At 42.0% G+C, this 17462-nt stretch overlaps 2 protein-coding genes across 4 annotated transcripts; both read right to left on the reverse strand.

Moving 5' to 3' along the window:
• Nucleotides 1–1208: 1208 nt before the first annotated feature.
• Nucleotides 1209–4653, reverse strand: LOC124043019 (CD276 antigen-like). Of its 2 annotated transcripts, XM_046361203.1 has the most exons (6): nucleotides 4245–4653; nucleotides 3639–3694; nucleotides 2665–3018; nucleotides 2132–2437; nucleotides 1942–2043; nucleotides 1209–1656 (listed from the first exon to the last, which is right to left on the reverse strand). In XM_046361203.1, exons 1-6 carry the CDS (start codon nucleotides 4289–4291, stop codon nucleotides 1535–1537), a joined length of 987 nt encoding a protein of 328 aa, XP_046217159.1. In that variant the 5' UTR covers nucleotides 4292–4653; the 3' UTR covers nucleotides 1209–1534. The 2 variants fall into 2 exon arrangements, with proteins under 2 accessions (XP_046217159.1, XP_046217160.1); XM_046361204.1 differs by lacking the exon at nucleotides 3639–3694.
• A 6423-nt stretch (nucleotides 4654–11076) lies between these two features.
• LOC124043020 (tripartite motif-containing protein 15-like) lies at nucleotides 11077–15850 on the reverse strand. Of its 2 annotated transcripts, XM_046361205.1 has the most exons (6): nucleotides 15291–15850; nucleotides 15069–15164; nucleotides 14223–14456; nucleotides 13813–13945; nucleotides 13598–13675; nucleotides 11077–12049 (listed from the first exon to the last, which is right to left on the reverse strand). In XM_046361205.1, the coding sequence occupies exons 2-6, from the start codon at nucleotides 15081–15083 to the stop codon at nucleotides 11721–11723; spliced, it is 789 nt and encodes a 262-aa protein (XP_046217161.1). In that variant the 5' UTR covers nucleotides 15084–15164; nucleotides 15291–15850; the 3' UTR covers nucleotides 11077–11720. The 2 variants fall into 2 exon arrangements, with proteins under 2 accessions (XP_046217161.1, XP_046217162.1); XM_046361206.1 differs by lacking the exon at nucleotides 15291–15850 and having other exon boundaries at nucleotides 15034–15157.
• Between the last annotated feature and the right edge of the window lie 1612 nt (nucleotides 15851–17462).

Here is a 17462-nt window from a genome sequence, read left to right on the forward strand (position 1 = left end):
TCCATCAGTTATTTGATAGATCAAAATTAAATTGCTGATCCAAACACATAATTATTTATACATGGAAATCCTGAAAATTGTCAGGGGTGTCCAAACTTTTTCACACGACTGTACATGTGTTTAGCTACATCAATCCAGCAGAAGGGTCTCTACCAAATGTAACCCCATCTAGGACACATCTAGGACACATCTAGGCCACATCTAGGACACATCTAGGCCACATCTAGGCCACATCTAGGACACATCTAGGCCACATCTAGGACACATCTAGGCCACATCTAGGCCACATCTAGGCCACATCTAGGCCACATCTAGGACACATCTAGGCCACATCTAGGACACATCTAGGCCACATCTAGGCCACATCTAGGCCACATCTAGGCCACATCTAGGACACATCTAGGCCACATCTAGGCCACATCTAGGCCACATCTAGGACACATCTAGGCCACATCTAGGACACATCTAGGGCACATCTAGGCCACATCTAGGCCACATCTAGGCCACATCTAGGCCACATCTAGGCCACATCTAGGGCACATCTAGGCCACATCTAGGCCACATCTAGGCCACATCTAGGACACATCTAGGCCACATCTAGGACACATCTAGGCCACATCTAGGCCACATCTAGGCCACATCTAGGACACATCTAGGCCACATCTAGGACACATCTAGGACACATCTAGGCCACATCTAGGACACATCTAGGCCACATCTAGGCCACATCTAGGACACATCTAGGCCACAATTAGGATATTTCTTCAAACGAGTTTCAAAGACAATTTCCCCAAATAAGGCCAAATTTCAATACACCTACAGTATAGGAAAACACCAGAATAAAAAGTTTGACATTTAAATAAATATAATACATTAACCTTTTTGAATATTCACAACAATATATATTAAAGACAACATTTAAATGTAATCTAAATGTAAATGTAATCTAAATGTAAATGTAATCTAAATCTAAATGTAATCTAAATCTAAATGTAATCTAAATCTGGTTACAGATCTGTAGCAGCTGTCCCTAATGTTGAACACAGTGAGGTCTGTTTAGCAGAGTCTCCTCCTAAGTCAGTCTGAGAGTTCACAACTGTACCAGTGTGTTGAGGTTTACATGGTTTTAGGCCTGGATTCAATCTGGACCACTGAAGATCCGCATTAGTGGAAATCAAATGCATCGTTCCTGCATTCACGGTAAACTATTTACTGTAGGGCCTTTCAAGTACTTTCCAAAACATTTGTGAGAAAATATTAGGATTTTTTTTATTTGAATAAAGAAGTACTTTAAAATTGTAATGTATTTTTTAAATACTCCCATGATTTAGAACTTCTACAGTAGAACATTTCCAGACACATTATTTATCATTATTCTACTGTAGACGTTCTAACGCTTTTCTAATAGCTGGCTATTAATAAGAAAATATTTGAAAAAACATGCAAATACTTCCAATTAGAAGAGGTAGATTTCGTTGGGATACAGTACACCGATATGTCCAATTTATGGACCTGTATATAAAGAAATGTCCCATCAGTCTGCCCCTAGATTGTCTGGTTCCCGGCTACACCTGTCCAAAAGCTCCGTCTCAACATGACCATTTCTTTGTTGGTTATTTCCTTCAACTTTTATGGTTCCACCGCTGGCTCCACAACCTAGATCAACATGGATCAGTGTTATATTCATATTTAAACACATAGTTCAGTGTTTTAGTCATAATTAACAATGCACATCTAGCTACAGAATAAAAAGTATGTAGGGCCAGCTGATTTTCACATACTGGTCACTCCTCAAATGTGAAATAATATAGTGTTTAAATGTACATGGAAATAAAATCTTTAGATGTGGCACTGACAGAGTAATTACAGACTGAGACAACTTTATACAGTACTGAATCTCATTTCATTACAAGAAGTAAAACATCGGAAATTGTAACTTACGTTTTTTGTACACAAAATAACCCCCGATGGAAAACAGAATCAATACTAGAATGATCAGTACTATTGTGATAATGATGGGAGTAAAGTCTTCCTGAACCACACCTGTGAGGAAAAGACAAGATGAGTGATTCAGTTTTCAGTTGATGAATATTAGTCAGTGAGTGGTGGTGTTACGTCCTGTCACATGCACCTGCAGGGTCTGTGTTAATGCTGGGGCTGACGATGGTTGTGTTGCTCACAGTCTCTCTCAGAACGGGGTTGAAGATATGGCAGGTCACCGTCTGATGTTCTGTTATATTCACTTGGCTCCAGACGCTGTACAGTCCACTTTCAGAATCCAGAGTAATATTGGTCTGTACTTCCCACGGGTCCAGAGTGAGGTTCCCCCGGTCCTGGATGGTCCATGTGACCACTGGTTGTGGGTATCCCCTCTGGGTTGAACACGTGGCATTCATATTTGTCTTGTTCACAGTCACACTGGGTGTCGGGAACCGTGCTGAAAGTGAACAAAATAAATAGAACAAGATGTTAGAAAGGTGCCATAGTAATGTTTGATGATTTCCTACAATGACCGTATTAATGCTGTGAATGATTCACACAGGTGGACATGGTATCAAACACATCCAATACATGGTTCCCATGTGGTTGATGCTATTCCATTCCAGACATTATTATAAGCTAGCCTCCCCTCAGAAGCCTCCTGTGTTATTAACTCAACCATACCTGCCACAAGTAGGGTAGTGGGACACGTGTGGATATGCTTATCATTCTCGCCAAACAGTGTAGCGAAAGCACTGTAGACGTTCTGCTTGTCTTCAAGTGTTACTTGGCTGAGTTTGATAGAGATATTCCCAGAACTCATCTCAGACCGAAAGGCTTTAGTTCTGTTTGTGTAAAAGCTATCCTGATGTTGATTCTCTTCTCCTTTGTTGAACGAGTACAACACTCTTTCGGACTCGTCTTGCCAATGGAACCGGAGTCTTGCTGTGTTGATGGCCGTGGATGATTTCAGGTCACAGGACAGGAGAACAGACTCTCCTATAATCCCAGTGACTTCATTCTCAGATGCAGCTGGTGCTGAAACGTACCAATATGTCAAAGTTACAAACTAAGCTCAGAATTCAATGATACAACCACATGTAAATCACAACCACATGCTAACAATGCTACAACCACATGTAAATCACAACCACATGCTAACAATGCTTCAACCGCATGTAAATCACAACCACATGTAAATCACAACCACATGCTAACAATGCTACAACCGCATGAATATCACAACCACATGTAAATCACAACCACATGCTAACAATGCTACAACCACATGTAAAATCACAACTACATTCTTTATCTGATATATAGGATTAATTTATTAATTTATCAGAGCCATGAGTTTCTGTGTGAAAGTATGTGTGGAATGTGTGTGTACAAGCCGGGAGACTGAAAGAATGATTTGATGGCCTCGAGGTGACCGCGAGGAGACAATTTCCTGTTTAGACAAGCGATCAACCACGCCCTATCCAAATAGCCATTACTTGCCGCACATCGTGATCTAAATAAATAAATCATAAAATGTTCCTTTGGTTGTATGTTGTATCTGTGAGTAAAGGCATGTGGATAAAATGCCCAGGTACAGATGAGGAAGCCACGAGGGACACAAACCACAGTGACACGATATAGAATATAAAACTTACCAGGCAACAACAAAATACTGATTAATATCAGGATGGCCATTGGACTCTGCAGGATACTGATGGAAAACAGGGTGGAAAACGGAATGGAAAACAAGATGGAAAATGAAACAACAAAGTAGCTTGTAGTTGACTGTACACTGTGTAAAATGCTCCTGAGCGAAGAGAAAAAGTAAATGAGGTGTCCGACAAAAGAAACAGTTTTCCTTATAACAGTATTATATCCGGTTCCGGGGTCATTCCGTCACATCCGTATTTACAAAATCCTAACAAACACGTTCAACACAACGCTAGTATCAGTATTTCACCATAACCTGTTGGTCATCGTCTTCGTCAGCCACTGTCTGAAATGCATGACTCACTGTGTCGTGTGTCTGCGGTGTCAAAGCTTTCTGTTTCTAATACAGTCTATTACCACCACGAAGGAGCTAGTCAGGTCACACTACATAAAACAAGCTACGAGGATGCAGTACATGGCAGGTTTTGCTTTGTCAACAGGTCATTACCATCTGCTTGCATACTTGCTTCATAAAAACCCATTCCTGTCAGGAGGATCAGTATCATGCTCATCAACACACTGATCAAAGGGAGCATAAAGGTTGACCTTACCAGACATGTCTCTCCCTCCTCTTGATAATAGGCATGTTTGACCCCATGTCCTGTCTGTGATGTCCTATGAGAAATGCTTGTCAGCCATATGTTCACTGCTCACAAACAAATCACAGCTCCCTCCCCTCCTCATCTCAAGGAGGAGGCCCATGGGGCGGCGCACAATTGGCCCAGCGTCATCCGGGTTAGGGAGGATTTGGCAGACAGGGATATCCTTGTCTTATTGCGCACTAGTGACTCCTGTGGCGGGCCGGGCGCAGTGCACTCTGACCAGGTCGCCAGGTGTACGGTGTTTCCTCTGACAAATTGGTGCTTCTGGTTTGGCTGTGCAGTGTGTCAAGAAGCAGAGCGGCTTGGCTTGGTGGTGTTTCGGAGGACGCATGGCTCTCGACCTTCGCCTCTCCCGAGTCCGCCTCTCCCGACTACTAACAATTGGATACCATAAAAAAGGGGGTAAAACATTTAAATAAATAAAAAGCTCCCTCCTCATCTCAAACAGCTCCCTCCCCTCCTCATCTCAAACAGCTCCCTCCCCTCCCCTCCTCATCTCAAACAGCTCCCTCCCTCCCCTCCCCTCCTCCTCTCCTCATCTCAAACAGCTCCCTCCCCTCCTCCCCTCCTCATCTCAAACAGCTCCCTCCCCTCCTCCCCTCCTCATCTCAAACAGCTCCCTCCCCTCCTCCCCTCCTCATCTCAAACAGCTCCCTCTCTGGGTCACCTGATGCTGGAACCCCCTTATGGAACCTCCTCATCCCCTCAAATAACAGGTGATTACCTAAGGTCAATTTCAACTGACTAATGACAAATATAAGATCTCTCTCTCTCCCCTCCACAAGTGAAACAGTGAGGCTAAGTAGCAACAACCCTGAACCTAAATCAGATATGTGGATGAAATGGCTTACTTCCTGTGTTTGTGTACGCTGACGTTGTAGAACCGGTTTAGTTACTGCAGTACCATCATAGAGGAGTACTTGAAGATGCCATGAATTAACATAGTATATAACTTAACAAATGTAATAGTTTATGAAGAGAAAACACACTTTAGTAGAAAACATATAAAACAAAATTATAATTATACATCATGTGCAACAAAAGGATCATGATCCTACATTTAATTTCTAGTCAAGCTACCACACCATACGCACCATGACTCATCTGGGTCAGGTGATAGGAGCCGAATAGAAAGTTAACCAGTCAGGTTCAGGCACGATGTCCCTGACAATATCTCACTGTAAATACTGTTGCATGCTTGTCTTTTAACCTGCTGAGGTTACGATGAAAACATTCCATGTTGTGTATTTTATTCCCATTAAATAAATCATTGAAATCTTGATAAACACAGACATAGGAGGAATATCTGTACCAAACTGTATTTTCAAGAGTTTGTCTGCCCCCTGGTTCAAATCAAATCAAATCAAATTTTATTTGTCACATACACATGGTTAGCAGATGTTAATGCGAGTGTAGCGAAATGCTTGTGCTTCTAGTTCCAACAATGCAGTGATAACCAACAAGTAATCTAACTAACAATTCCAAAACTACTGTCTTATACACAGTGTAAGGGGATAAGGAATATGTACATAAGGATATATGAATGAGTGATGGTACAGAGCAGCATACAGTAGATGGTATCGAGTACAGTATATACATATGAGATGAGTGTGTAGACAAAGTAAACAAAGTGGCATAGTTAAAGTGGCTAGTGATACATGTATTACATAAGGATGCAGTCGATGATGTAGAGTACAGTATATACATATGCATATGAGATGAATAATGTAGGGTAAGTAACATTATATAAGGAAGAGAGGATAAGTTCATTAGAGTTACCTGTCTCTCATGAGGACCGCCACAGGAAAGGAAAACCCAGAGTTACCTCTGCTGCAGTAGAGGATAAGATCATTAGAGTTAACTGGCTCTCATGAGGACCGCCACAGGATGGGAAGACTAAGAGTTACCTCTGCTGCAGTAGAGGATAAGATCATTAGAGTTAACTGTCTCTCAGGAGGACCACCACAGGATGGGAAGACCCAGAGTTACCTCTGCTGCAGTAGAGGATAAGATCATTAGAGTTAACTGTCTCTCATGAGGACCACCACAGGATGGGAAGACTAAGAGTGACCTCTGCTGCAGTAGAGGATAAGATCATTAGAGTTAACTGTCTCTCAGGAGGACCACAACAGGATGGGAAGACTAAGAGTTACCTCTGCTGCAGTAGAGGATAAGATCATTAGAGTTAACTGTCTCTCATGAGGACCACCACAGGATGGGAAGACTAAGAGTGACCTCTGCTGCAGTAGAGGATAAGATCATTAGAGTTAACTGGCTCTCATGAGGACCGCCACAGGATGGGAAGACTAAGAGTTACCTCTGCTGCAGTAGAGGATAAGATCATTAGAGTTAACTGTCTCTCAGGAGGACCGCCACAGGAAAGGAAGACTAAGAGTTACCTCTGCTGCAGTAGAGGATAAGATCATTAGATTTACCAGCCTTAGAAATTGCTTCACAGAGTTCAAGTAACAGGCACATCTCAACATCAACTGTTCAGAGGAGACTGCGTGAATCAGGCCTTCATGGTCGAATTGCTACAGAAGAAACCACTACTAAAGGAAACTAATAATAATAAGAGACTTGCTTGGACCAAAAAACACGAGCAATTGACATTAGACCGGTGGAAATTTGTTCTTTGGTCTGGAGTCCAAATTGGAGATTTTTGTTCCAACCGCCGTGTCTTCGTGAGACGTTGTGTGGGTGAACGGATGATCTCCGTATGTGTATTTCACACCGTAAAGCATGGAGGAGGAGGTGTGATGCTGTGTGGGTGAACGGATGATCTCCGTATGTGTATTTCACACCGTAAAGCATGGAGGAGGAGGTGTGATGCTGTGTGGGTGAACGGATGATCTCCGTATGTGTATTTCACACCGTAAAGCATGGAGGAGGAGGTGTGATGCTGTGTGGGGTGAACGGATGATCTCCGTATGTGTATTTCACACCGTAAAGCATGGAGGAGGAGGTGTGATGCTGTGTGGGTGAACGGATGATCTCCGTATGTGTATTTCACACCGTAAAGCATGGAGGAGGAGGTGTGATGCTGTGTGGGTGAACGGATGATCTCCGTATGTGTATTTCACACCGTAAAGCATGGAGGAGGAGGTGTGATGCTGTGGGGGTGCTTTTCTGTTGACACTGTCTGTGATTTATTTAGAATTCAAGGCACACTTAAACAGCATGGCTACCACAGCATTCTGCAGCGATACGCCATCCCATCTGATTTGGGCTTTATGGGACTATCATTTGTTTTTCAAATTGACAATGACCCAACACACCTCCAGGCTGTGTAAGGACTATTTTATCAATAAGGAGAGTGATGGAGTGTTGCATCAGATGACCTGGCCTCCACAAACCCCTGACCTCAACCAAATTGAGATGGTTTGGGATGAGTTGAACCGCAGAGTGAAGGAAAAGCAGTCAGCAAGTGCTCAGCATATGTGGGAACTCATTCAAGACTGTTGGGAAATCATTCCAGGTGAAGCTGTTTAAGAGAATGCCAAGAGTGTGCAAAGCTGTCATCAAGGCAAAGGGTGGCTATTTGAAGAATCTTAAATATATTTTGATTTGTTTAACACTTTTTTGGTTACTACATGATTCCATATGTGTTATTTCACTATTATTTTACAATGTAGAAAACAGTGCAATTAACAATAAACCCCTGAATGAGTAGTTGTGTCCAAACTTTTGACTGGTACTGTAAAAACAGGATGTTTCATGGGCAAATAGTAAAAATAAAGAAAAACCCTTGAGTTTTAAAACGTTTGACTGGTAGTGTATATATGAGATGAGTAATGCAAGATATGTAAACATTAAGTGAATGAGATACCGTAGAATAGTATAGAACACATTATATACATATGAGATGAGTAATGCCAGGTATGTAAACATTATTAAAGTGACTAGTTTCCATTCCTTAACTTGGCCAGTGATTTCTAGTCTATGCCTATAGGCAGAAGCCTCTAATGTGCTAGTGATGGCTGTTTAACAGTCTGATGGCCTTGAGATAGAAGCTGTTTTTCAGTCTCTCGGTCCCAGCTTTGATGCACCGATATCGACCTCGCCATCTGGATGATAACGGGGTGAACATGCAGTGGCTTGGGTGGTTGATGTCCTTGATGATATATTTGGCCTTCCTGTGACATTGGGTGCTGTAGGTGTCCTGGAGGGAAGGTAGTTTGCCCCAGGTAATGCGTTGGGCAGACCGCACCACCCTCTGGAGAGCCTTACGGTTGAGGGCGGAGCAGTTGCCGTACCAGGCGGTGATACAGCTCGACAGGATGCTTTCAATGGTGCATCTGTAAAAGTTTGTGAGAGTTTCAGGTGACAAGCCAAATTTCTTTAGCCTCCTGAAGTTGAAGAGGCTCTGTTGCACCTTCTTCACCACACTGTCTGTTTGGATGGTCCATTTCAGTTTGTCAATGATGTGTACGCCAAGGAACTTGAAGCTTTCCACCTTCTCGACTGCGGTCTCATTGATGTGAATAGGGGGGCGCACCCTCCGCTGTTCCTGAAGTCCACGATCATCTCCTTTGTTTTGTTGACGGTGAGTGAGAGGTTTTTTCCAGGCACCACACTCAAACTTGATGATTGAGTTGGAGGCGTGCTTGGGCCATGCAGTCATGGGTGAACAGGGAGTACAGGAGGGGGCTGAGAACGCACCCTTGTGGGGCCCCATTGTTGAGGATCAGAGGGGTTGATGTTGTTTCTTACACTCACCACCTGGGGGCGGCCCATCAGGAAGTCTAGTACCCAGTTGCACAGGGCGGGGTCCAGACCCAAGGCCTCGAACTTAATAATGAGATTGGAGGGTACTATGGTGTTGAATGCTGAGCTATAGTCAATAAAAGCCATTCTTACGTAGGTATTCCTCTTGTCCAGATGGGATAGGGCAGTGTGCAGAGTGATGGCGATTGCATTGTCTGTGGATCTATTGGGGGGCGGGTAAGCAAATTGAAGTGGGTCTAGGGTTGCAGGTAAGGTAGAGGTGATATGATCCTTGGCTAGTCTCTCAAAGTACTTCATGATGACAGAGGCGAGTGCTAGTCATTAAGTTCAGTTACCTTTGCTTTCTTAGGTACAGGGACATTGGTGGCCATCTTGAAGCATGTGAGGACAGCAGACTAGGATAGGGAGAGATTGAATATGCCCGTAAACACGTTCCGCTACCCGGAACATATCCCAGTCCACATGATCAAAACAATCCTGAAGCATGGATTCCGATTGGTCAGGCCAGCGTTGAATAGCACGAACCACGGTTAGTTCCTGTTTGAGTTTCTGCCTATAGGACGGGAGGAGCAAGATGGAGTCGTGGTCAGATTTGCCGAAAGGAGGGCGGGGGAGGGCCTTGTAAGCATTCTTGAAGTTTGAATAGCAATGGTCGAGAGTCTTCGTATCGCGAGTATAACAGTCAATATGTTGATAGAACTTGGGCAGTTCTCAGATTTGATTTGTTAAAAATCCCCGGCTACAATAAATGCATCCTCAGGATATGTGGTTTCAGGTTTGCATAAAGTCCAGTGAAGTTCTTTGAGTGCCGTCGAGATATCAGCTTGAGGTGGGATGTAAAATGGTCGTGGAGATGACGGAGAATTATCTTGGGAGATAATATGGTCGCCATTTAAATTGTGAGATATTCTACGTCGGGTCAACAAAAGGACTTGAGTTCCTGTATGTTCCTAGAATTACACCGTGAGTCGTTAATCATGAACCCCTCCCCCGCCCTTCTGCTTCCCGGGGAGATATTTATTCCTGTCTGCGTTATGTACCGAGAGCTGGGCTGGGATCTGGTGACTGTGTGTGTGTGTGTGCGCACGTGTCTCTCTCTCACACACACACACACACACACACACACACACACACACACTTTAAACCCCCTATGCTCCTTTGAGGCCCCTCTTTCAAAGACACAGATGTCTGTTTGCAAACATAATGGTCAACTGGGTATTTTTATACATGACTAAGCATGATGGGATGTAATCACCTTCTTCGTAAGTACTTTTGTTTCCCTCATTTACTTCAGTGTTTCCATTATGTTGACTTGTATTTCTATACAGAGGAAATAATATGCACCAGTTTGAAAGTCATGGTAACCTTGGTAACGTGTAATACCACAGCAGTATGTAACCTAGGTAACCCGGAACTCTAAAGTGAAAATACTTCACCACATCAACAGTTCACATTGAGAGAGGGGAGGGGGGGCACGTAGCCTCGAGGTCAGAGTGTTGGGCCGAAAGGTTGCTGGTTTGAATACTGGTAAAAAAATAATAATAATCATATTCTGTTGATGTTTGCTCCAGGGGAGCTGTACAAGCAGGAAGGAATAGATACACTAAACTACCAGCAGAGGGCACTGCTGTAACACTATATATATCTCATTTAACCAGGCAAGTCAGATCGGAGATTCGATCCAGGAAACTTCCGGTTACTGGCCCAACGCTCTAACCACTAGGCTACCTGCCCCCTCCCCCCTTAAAAGAGAGCACTCTTGAAATATACATTTAACTAGGCAAGTCAGTTAAGAACAAATCCTTTTTTACAAAGAAGTCCTACCCCGACCAACCCCGGACCAATTGTGCGCCACCATAATGGACTGTGCCTCTTAACACTGAGATGCAGTGCCTTTAGACCGCTGCCCCACTCGGGAGCCCTCTTCAGGATGAGGTTTACATTTGAAACACACCTTTCAGAGATGTAGCTTAATATTTCAACAAATATACTCAGTATAAAACACTTTGAATATGTGTTAGTAAAAGACAACAGGGTTAAAGAACGAAAATAATTGTTGTTACATTGCATTTTTATTGATATTTCAATCAATCAATTTCATCAAGTGCACATTTTTGGGTGTTTTTGTTTTTTACACCCTCATCCACCCAGCAATCTGACATTACAGAAAATCTATGATAAGCGGGAGAGAAAAAAAAAATTGTACCAACAAAAAGCAAAAACAAGATATGAATCTTTGAATACATCAATGAGGTAAAGTCCTATCTTCTGTGCCGTCACAACAAGCATCATGTTTAATAAATACACAACTATCAATCGTGCCGTTTGACTTTTTCTTTTAACAGTGTACAACAAAAAAAAACAGATTGCATTCCAAATTAACAATTTAGATTATGTAACCGTTCCATGACTATAAATCTACCGATGGGTATATTCATCATTTGGGTCCCCTAATTTAACCTAATATCTGCCCCTTTAGGGATTACAAACATGGGGTACAGAGGTTCACTGAATTTGGTGTTGAAAGAGTAAACACGATTTACTGCATTAGCTGAGTTACTTTGACGTATAGTTACTGTACTTGATACATTACCGTACACAGCAAGGATTCCACAGTCACAGTCTAAATACACATGAATGCTGCGAAGAGAGTTGTTACCAGTGGTTATGGTATAAACTGCCTCACCCGAATTTGCCTCAGCATATGGCGTTAGACTGAGAGGTGAAAAACCGTATGCGCCAACTCTCCTTCATTTCGCCAGCGTTTTCCTTGTACATCACCCCAACCTCACAACACGAGTCCTCCTGTGATCCACTGGGAAGATTCTTAAAGTGCACTTGCCAGTAGTGACAGCCTCTACTGAAGCCTTGTGCGCCCCTCACCATTTCACTCTGTTTGAGCCACTCTGGGTGGAGGATGGGGTTGGGCTGGATGTATGGGTATGTGTTCCTAGCACTGGTCATGTCCAGAGATAGCCAGATATGTCTCCCGACAGAATTGGGATCCAAGGTGATGGTCTTTTCATCTGTTGATTCAGTCAAGAATACTTAAAAACAGTCATCGTTAATGGTAATATTGAATATGCTGTGGTAAAACACTACTTAGAAGGCAAACACAGCCCACCGTCCTCTTTATGCTTTTGTGGGTCTAGAACAGGTCACACCTATCAGAGGGGGTAACCTCCCAAAAAATTGCTCTCACAATGAGAGATGGTATTTAATCTATCAATACAAAAAACATGGATCCTTGAGGTCCAAGTGATGATTTCTCATTCAGACTTTTGTTTATAGATGATATGTCTGCACTGTACCTTTGTTTATAGATGATATGTCTGCACTGTACTGAACCTTTGTTTATAGATGATATGTCTGCACTGTACTGAACCTTTGTTTATAGATGATATGTCTGCACTGTACTGAACCTTTGTTTATAGATGATATGTCTGCACTGTACTGAACCTTTGTTTATAGATGATATGTCTGCACTGTACCGAACCTTTGTTTATAGATGATATGTCTGCACTGTACCGAACCTTTGTTTATAGATGATATGTCTGCACTGAACCTTTGTTTATAGATGATATGTCTGCACTGTACTGAACCTTTGTTTATAGATGATATGTCTGCACTGCACTGTACCTTTGTTTATAGATGATATGTCTGTACTGAACCTTTGTTTATAGATGATATGTCTGCACTGTACTGAACCTTTGTTTATAGATGATATGTCTGCACTGCACTGTACCTTTGTTTATAGATGATATGTCTGCACTGCACTGTACCTTTGTTTATAGATGATATGTCTGCACTGTACTGAACCTTTGTTTATAGATGATATGTCTGCACTGTATTTTTAATGCTTATACAATATGTATCATTTCCTACATTCAATCACAATCTTTCTATCCAGATGTTTATTTTTCTATTCCCCAAAACATCTATTTTTTATGCTTTACTGTGCAAAAGGAATGAACTAAATGCACCACAATTCTAAAATGTGTGAGATATATATATATACACATATATATTGTAACAATAATTTGTTCACTAATGTTTTTATTACCACTTTGTACCTCCCTCACACAGGTGAGGCAATTGTAATTATCACCTAGGCAACTGCATAAAAAAAAAAAAATACAACCGTTTTGGCACATCTTTAGATGCTCTGATGAAGGCGTAACTTCCCAAATGTGTCTGCCTGCCCGGCCCCCAAAAAATAAACACTGAAATTAGTTAACGCCTTTAAGTAAAAAATAAACAAAAAATTGTTTTACTATTTTGAGTATCACAATTTCCAAATGTTCTAGAAATTAGGATTTAATTCGAGGTCAGTGTCAGATATGACAGAGCATAAAACCAGAACTGTTGTGCAAGATCTATTGTGGAGTGTTTACCCACTCCAACAGTTTGATTAGTGTTGTGTGTCAACTGTACACAATAGGCTCTGATATCAGATAATGTGTATGTCTAGTACTGAACCATTAGACTACATGGAAGTATTGCTCAATACCAGAGACTTTCACAAAGTGAATATAACATCCATGTTAAAATCAATTCAGATTCATTATACTTACATTGTTTCAGTGTTGACAGTGAACACCGACAGGCTGTGGGATCTACACGTAAAGCTGTCCTAGCGTCACAACCTTGGTCTGTGGATAGAAGAAATAGTCATGGAACACAATGATGTTTTTATGAACAGCTGCAGTTTCTCTTCCTGAATTACTGTAAATAGTCTAATTACACGGTAATTAGACTATTTATTAGACTATTAAATGAATGTACTGACCCTTCCAGATCCTGTCAACCTCCTTGTGGAGCATCTCTTTGAGTTCTCCTGCCTGAACAAGTCTCTCCTCTGGGTCCAGACTGACAAGGTATGGAGATGCATCAACTGGGCCTTTCTGCAGGGCATTGTAATCCTGAAAACAGGAGGATATTTGGCCACTCTTGGAGGACAATGGAAGTTGATCCTAGAACTGCTGTGTTGTCATTAAAAACCAACATGTTTCAGGTTGTAGCCTTCATCAGGGTTTTACAGACAACCCTGAAAATAATAATAATAATAATAATTTTATATATATATATATATATATATATATATATATAACACCAGTAAGGCAGACGTCAGCTCAAAGTCCACTTTGACCTTTTGGGCTCGAGTTGGTAAATATTTGTTGAAACAAAGTGTAAATTCACCTGAAGCAACCTCCCAGGTTCTTCACCCTGCAATGTGAGCTCCATCCCAGTGACCTCATCCTCCAAGCTCTTGAATCTCTTCTCCATCTTCTGAATCTCACTCTCTGTTTTCAGCAGCATCTCTTTCTCTTTCTCCTCCATTGAGGCCATCAGTTGTTTCTGCTCCTCTGTGATGGCTGAGATCAGCATGATGAAATTGGTCTGCTGTTCTTGTTTCTGTAGCCTGGCAGAGATCTGACAGGAAGAGGTGTCGGAACAAAAAGACATGACACAGTGGATGTTTTCTAGTGTTTGTTTTCTTGCTCTTGTTTTAGTTCATCTTCCTCCCAATAACCAGTTTTATATGTTACAAAGGCTTCCTATTACATATGAAATGGCCTCGTAATCATATTCTAGAATAGAATCAGATGCTTTGTAGATGGAAAGAACTATGTAACCATGACATTTAACTGTGGCTGTATTCAACTCATCCACAGTGTTTTTCATATAAATACATTAAACAGTAACTAGGTTTCCATCCAATTGGCGACACATTCTCATCTTTGCCGACGAGTCGTAGTGGGAAAACCACACAACACGTCATCGCTTGACTCCAAGTTTACTTCGATATTAAGGTTATTATATCAATATTTGCGCATATAAAAAAAAAAGTTTCCACCGATATTTTCTAGCATAATTAATTTTACCGACACAAAAAGATCCCACCTTGTCTGAAGCATTTAGTTTTGTCAACATTTGGAAAGTTTACAACAAAAACGGTTTCCATCAGGCCTGTCATTAAAACATTTTATCCAACGTGTACTTTACTCACCAAAAGGTTGGATGGAAACCTGGTTAGTACCGTACCTTGAATGACTCCATGGTGTTCTTTGCTTTGTGAATATCAGTCTTCACCGTGCACACACTGTTCTGTTTGGCAAGCAGCTCTTTCAGCAGTCTCTGCTGTAAATGCAGGGCATTTTATTTACACGCACAAAGCTGCACAGAGATACTGCCGTTTAAAGTTACAGTAGACATTATACTCTAGAGTAATTATTGGTCATTATTCATACTGATTTCTCTCCTTGCCTTGATTTGGGGAATCTGTTCCTCTGCAGGTGTGGTTTTGTGGGTCTTATGACCCAGAGAGTCACATTGAGCGCAGATCAGAGCCTTATCATCCAGGCAGAACAGAGACAGAGGTTGACCATGTTCACCACATACTGTGTTCCCTTGGCTGGGCCAGGTCTTCAACTATAGCTGTACACTTCCCTGCCATTTTCCTGGGAGGAATGGAGATTTTCGCTGGTTCACGATGTGGCTCCGCCAATCTGAGAGTGTTGGACAGGGCGTCTAGAACATGGTTCATGGCCAGCTCAGGTCTCTCAGCGAACTTTCTCATACACAGAGGGCAGCTGCACTCCCCTTTGTTCCAGTAGGACTGTATGCATCTCTGGCAGAAGTTGTGTCCACAGGGAATCGTGACGGGGTTGGAGAAGACATCGAGACAGACAGAGCAGATAAAATGCTCCCGAGATAAACCACCCGTCGCCATTTTGTTTCGACGCAGGAGCAGGAAGAATGAGTGGCAAGTCTGTACAGGATGCGTGGATTTGGTAATAGGGTGTTGCCCGGATTCTTTCAACATATCAGTGAAATATCTACCAGGCCCTGGGTGGAGTCCATGGACCTGTCATGGGATTGGATCTCTTCTTCTTCCTTGGTATTATGACGTTCGCACATGTTGTTTGTGCGCGTCGCAGCGTTAGTGCGTGTTCAATCACATTACATTTGTGATACAAAAATTAAAAAGGGATAAAAAAAATATATATAATTGCACCAACAACCAAACCTACTCCAATATAACACTATTACAACCAAAACAAGGTTTATGAAATGGTATATACAGCGCATTCGGAAAGTACTCAAACCCCTTGACTTTTTCCACATTTTGTTACATTACAGCCTTATTCTATAACGGATTTTTTTTCTTTAATCCTCATCAATCTACACACAATAGCACATAATGACAAAGCAAAAACAGGTTTTTAGAAATGTTTGCAAATGTATAAATAATAATAATTACTATCAGGAAGGGGTCTGAATGCTTTCTGAATGCCCTGTAGCTGCTTTATTTTTTGCTGGACCCCAGGAAGAATAGCTGCTGTCTGGGCAGAAACCAATGGAGATCGATAATAAATGCACATACACATAAGTCAAGGGGGTATGAATACTTTTCTGACCTCACTCTGTATGAAATAATAGGGGTTGAAATTATTTTTGTAATGACTACCCCTTCTTCTGTCTGTCATACATACACCATCTGTAAGGTTCCTCAGTCAAGTATTGAATTTCAAGCACAGGTTCAACCACAAAGACAAGGGAGCTTTTCGAAAGCCTCATAATGAAGGGCAGGGATTGGTAGATGGGCAACAATAACAAATCAGACATTGAATATATCTTTAAGCATGGTCAAGTTAATCATTATGTATTAAACCGCTCAGACACATCAAAGATACAGTCATCCTTCAGAACTGAGTTGCAGGACAGGAAGGAAACTGCTCAGGGATGTTAGCATGAGGCCATTGGGGATTTTAAAACGGCTACAGAGTTCAATGGCTGTGATAGAAGGAAACTGCTCAGGGATGTTAGCATGAGGCCATTGGGGATTTTAAAACGGCTACAGAGTTCAATGGCTGTGATAGAAGGAAACTGTTCAGGGATGTTACCATGAGGCCATTGGGGATTTTAAAACGGCTACAGAGTTCAATTGCTGTGATAGAAGGAAACTGCTCAGGGATGTTACCATGAGGCCATTGGGGATTTTAAAACAGCTACAGAGTTCAATGGCTGTGATAGAAGGAAACTGCTCAGGGATGTTAGCATGAGGCCATTGGGGATTTTAAAACGGCTACAGAGTTCAATGGCTGTGATAGAAGGAAACTGCTCAGGGATGTCACCATGAGGCCATTGGGGATTTTAAAACAGCTACAGAGTTCAATGGCTGTGATAGAAGGAAACTGCTCAGGGATGTTAGCATGAGGCCATTGGGGGTCTTAAAACGGCTACAGAGTTCAATGGCTGTGATAGAAGAAAACTGTGAATGGATGAACATTGCAGTGACTGCAATAAAAAATATACACCTTTCAGCAGGACAATAACCTACAACACAAGGCCAAATCTACGCTGGAGTTGCTTACCGATGTTCCAAGAAGACAGTCGATGTTCCAAGAAGACAGTCAACGTTCCAAGAAGTCAGTC

Source organism: Oncorhynchus gorbuscha, linkage group LG09, assembly GCF_021184085.1.
Source record: "Oncorhynchus gorbuscha isolate QuinsamMale2020 ecotype Even-year linkage group LG09, OgorEven_v1.0, whole genome shotgun sequence".
In the NCBI taxonomy this organism is placed as follows: Eukaryota; Metazoa; Chordata; class Actinopteri; order Salmoniformes; family Salmonidae; genus Oncorhynchus; species Oncorhynchus gorbuscha.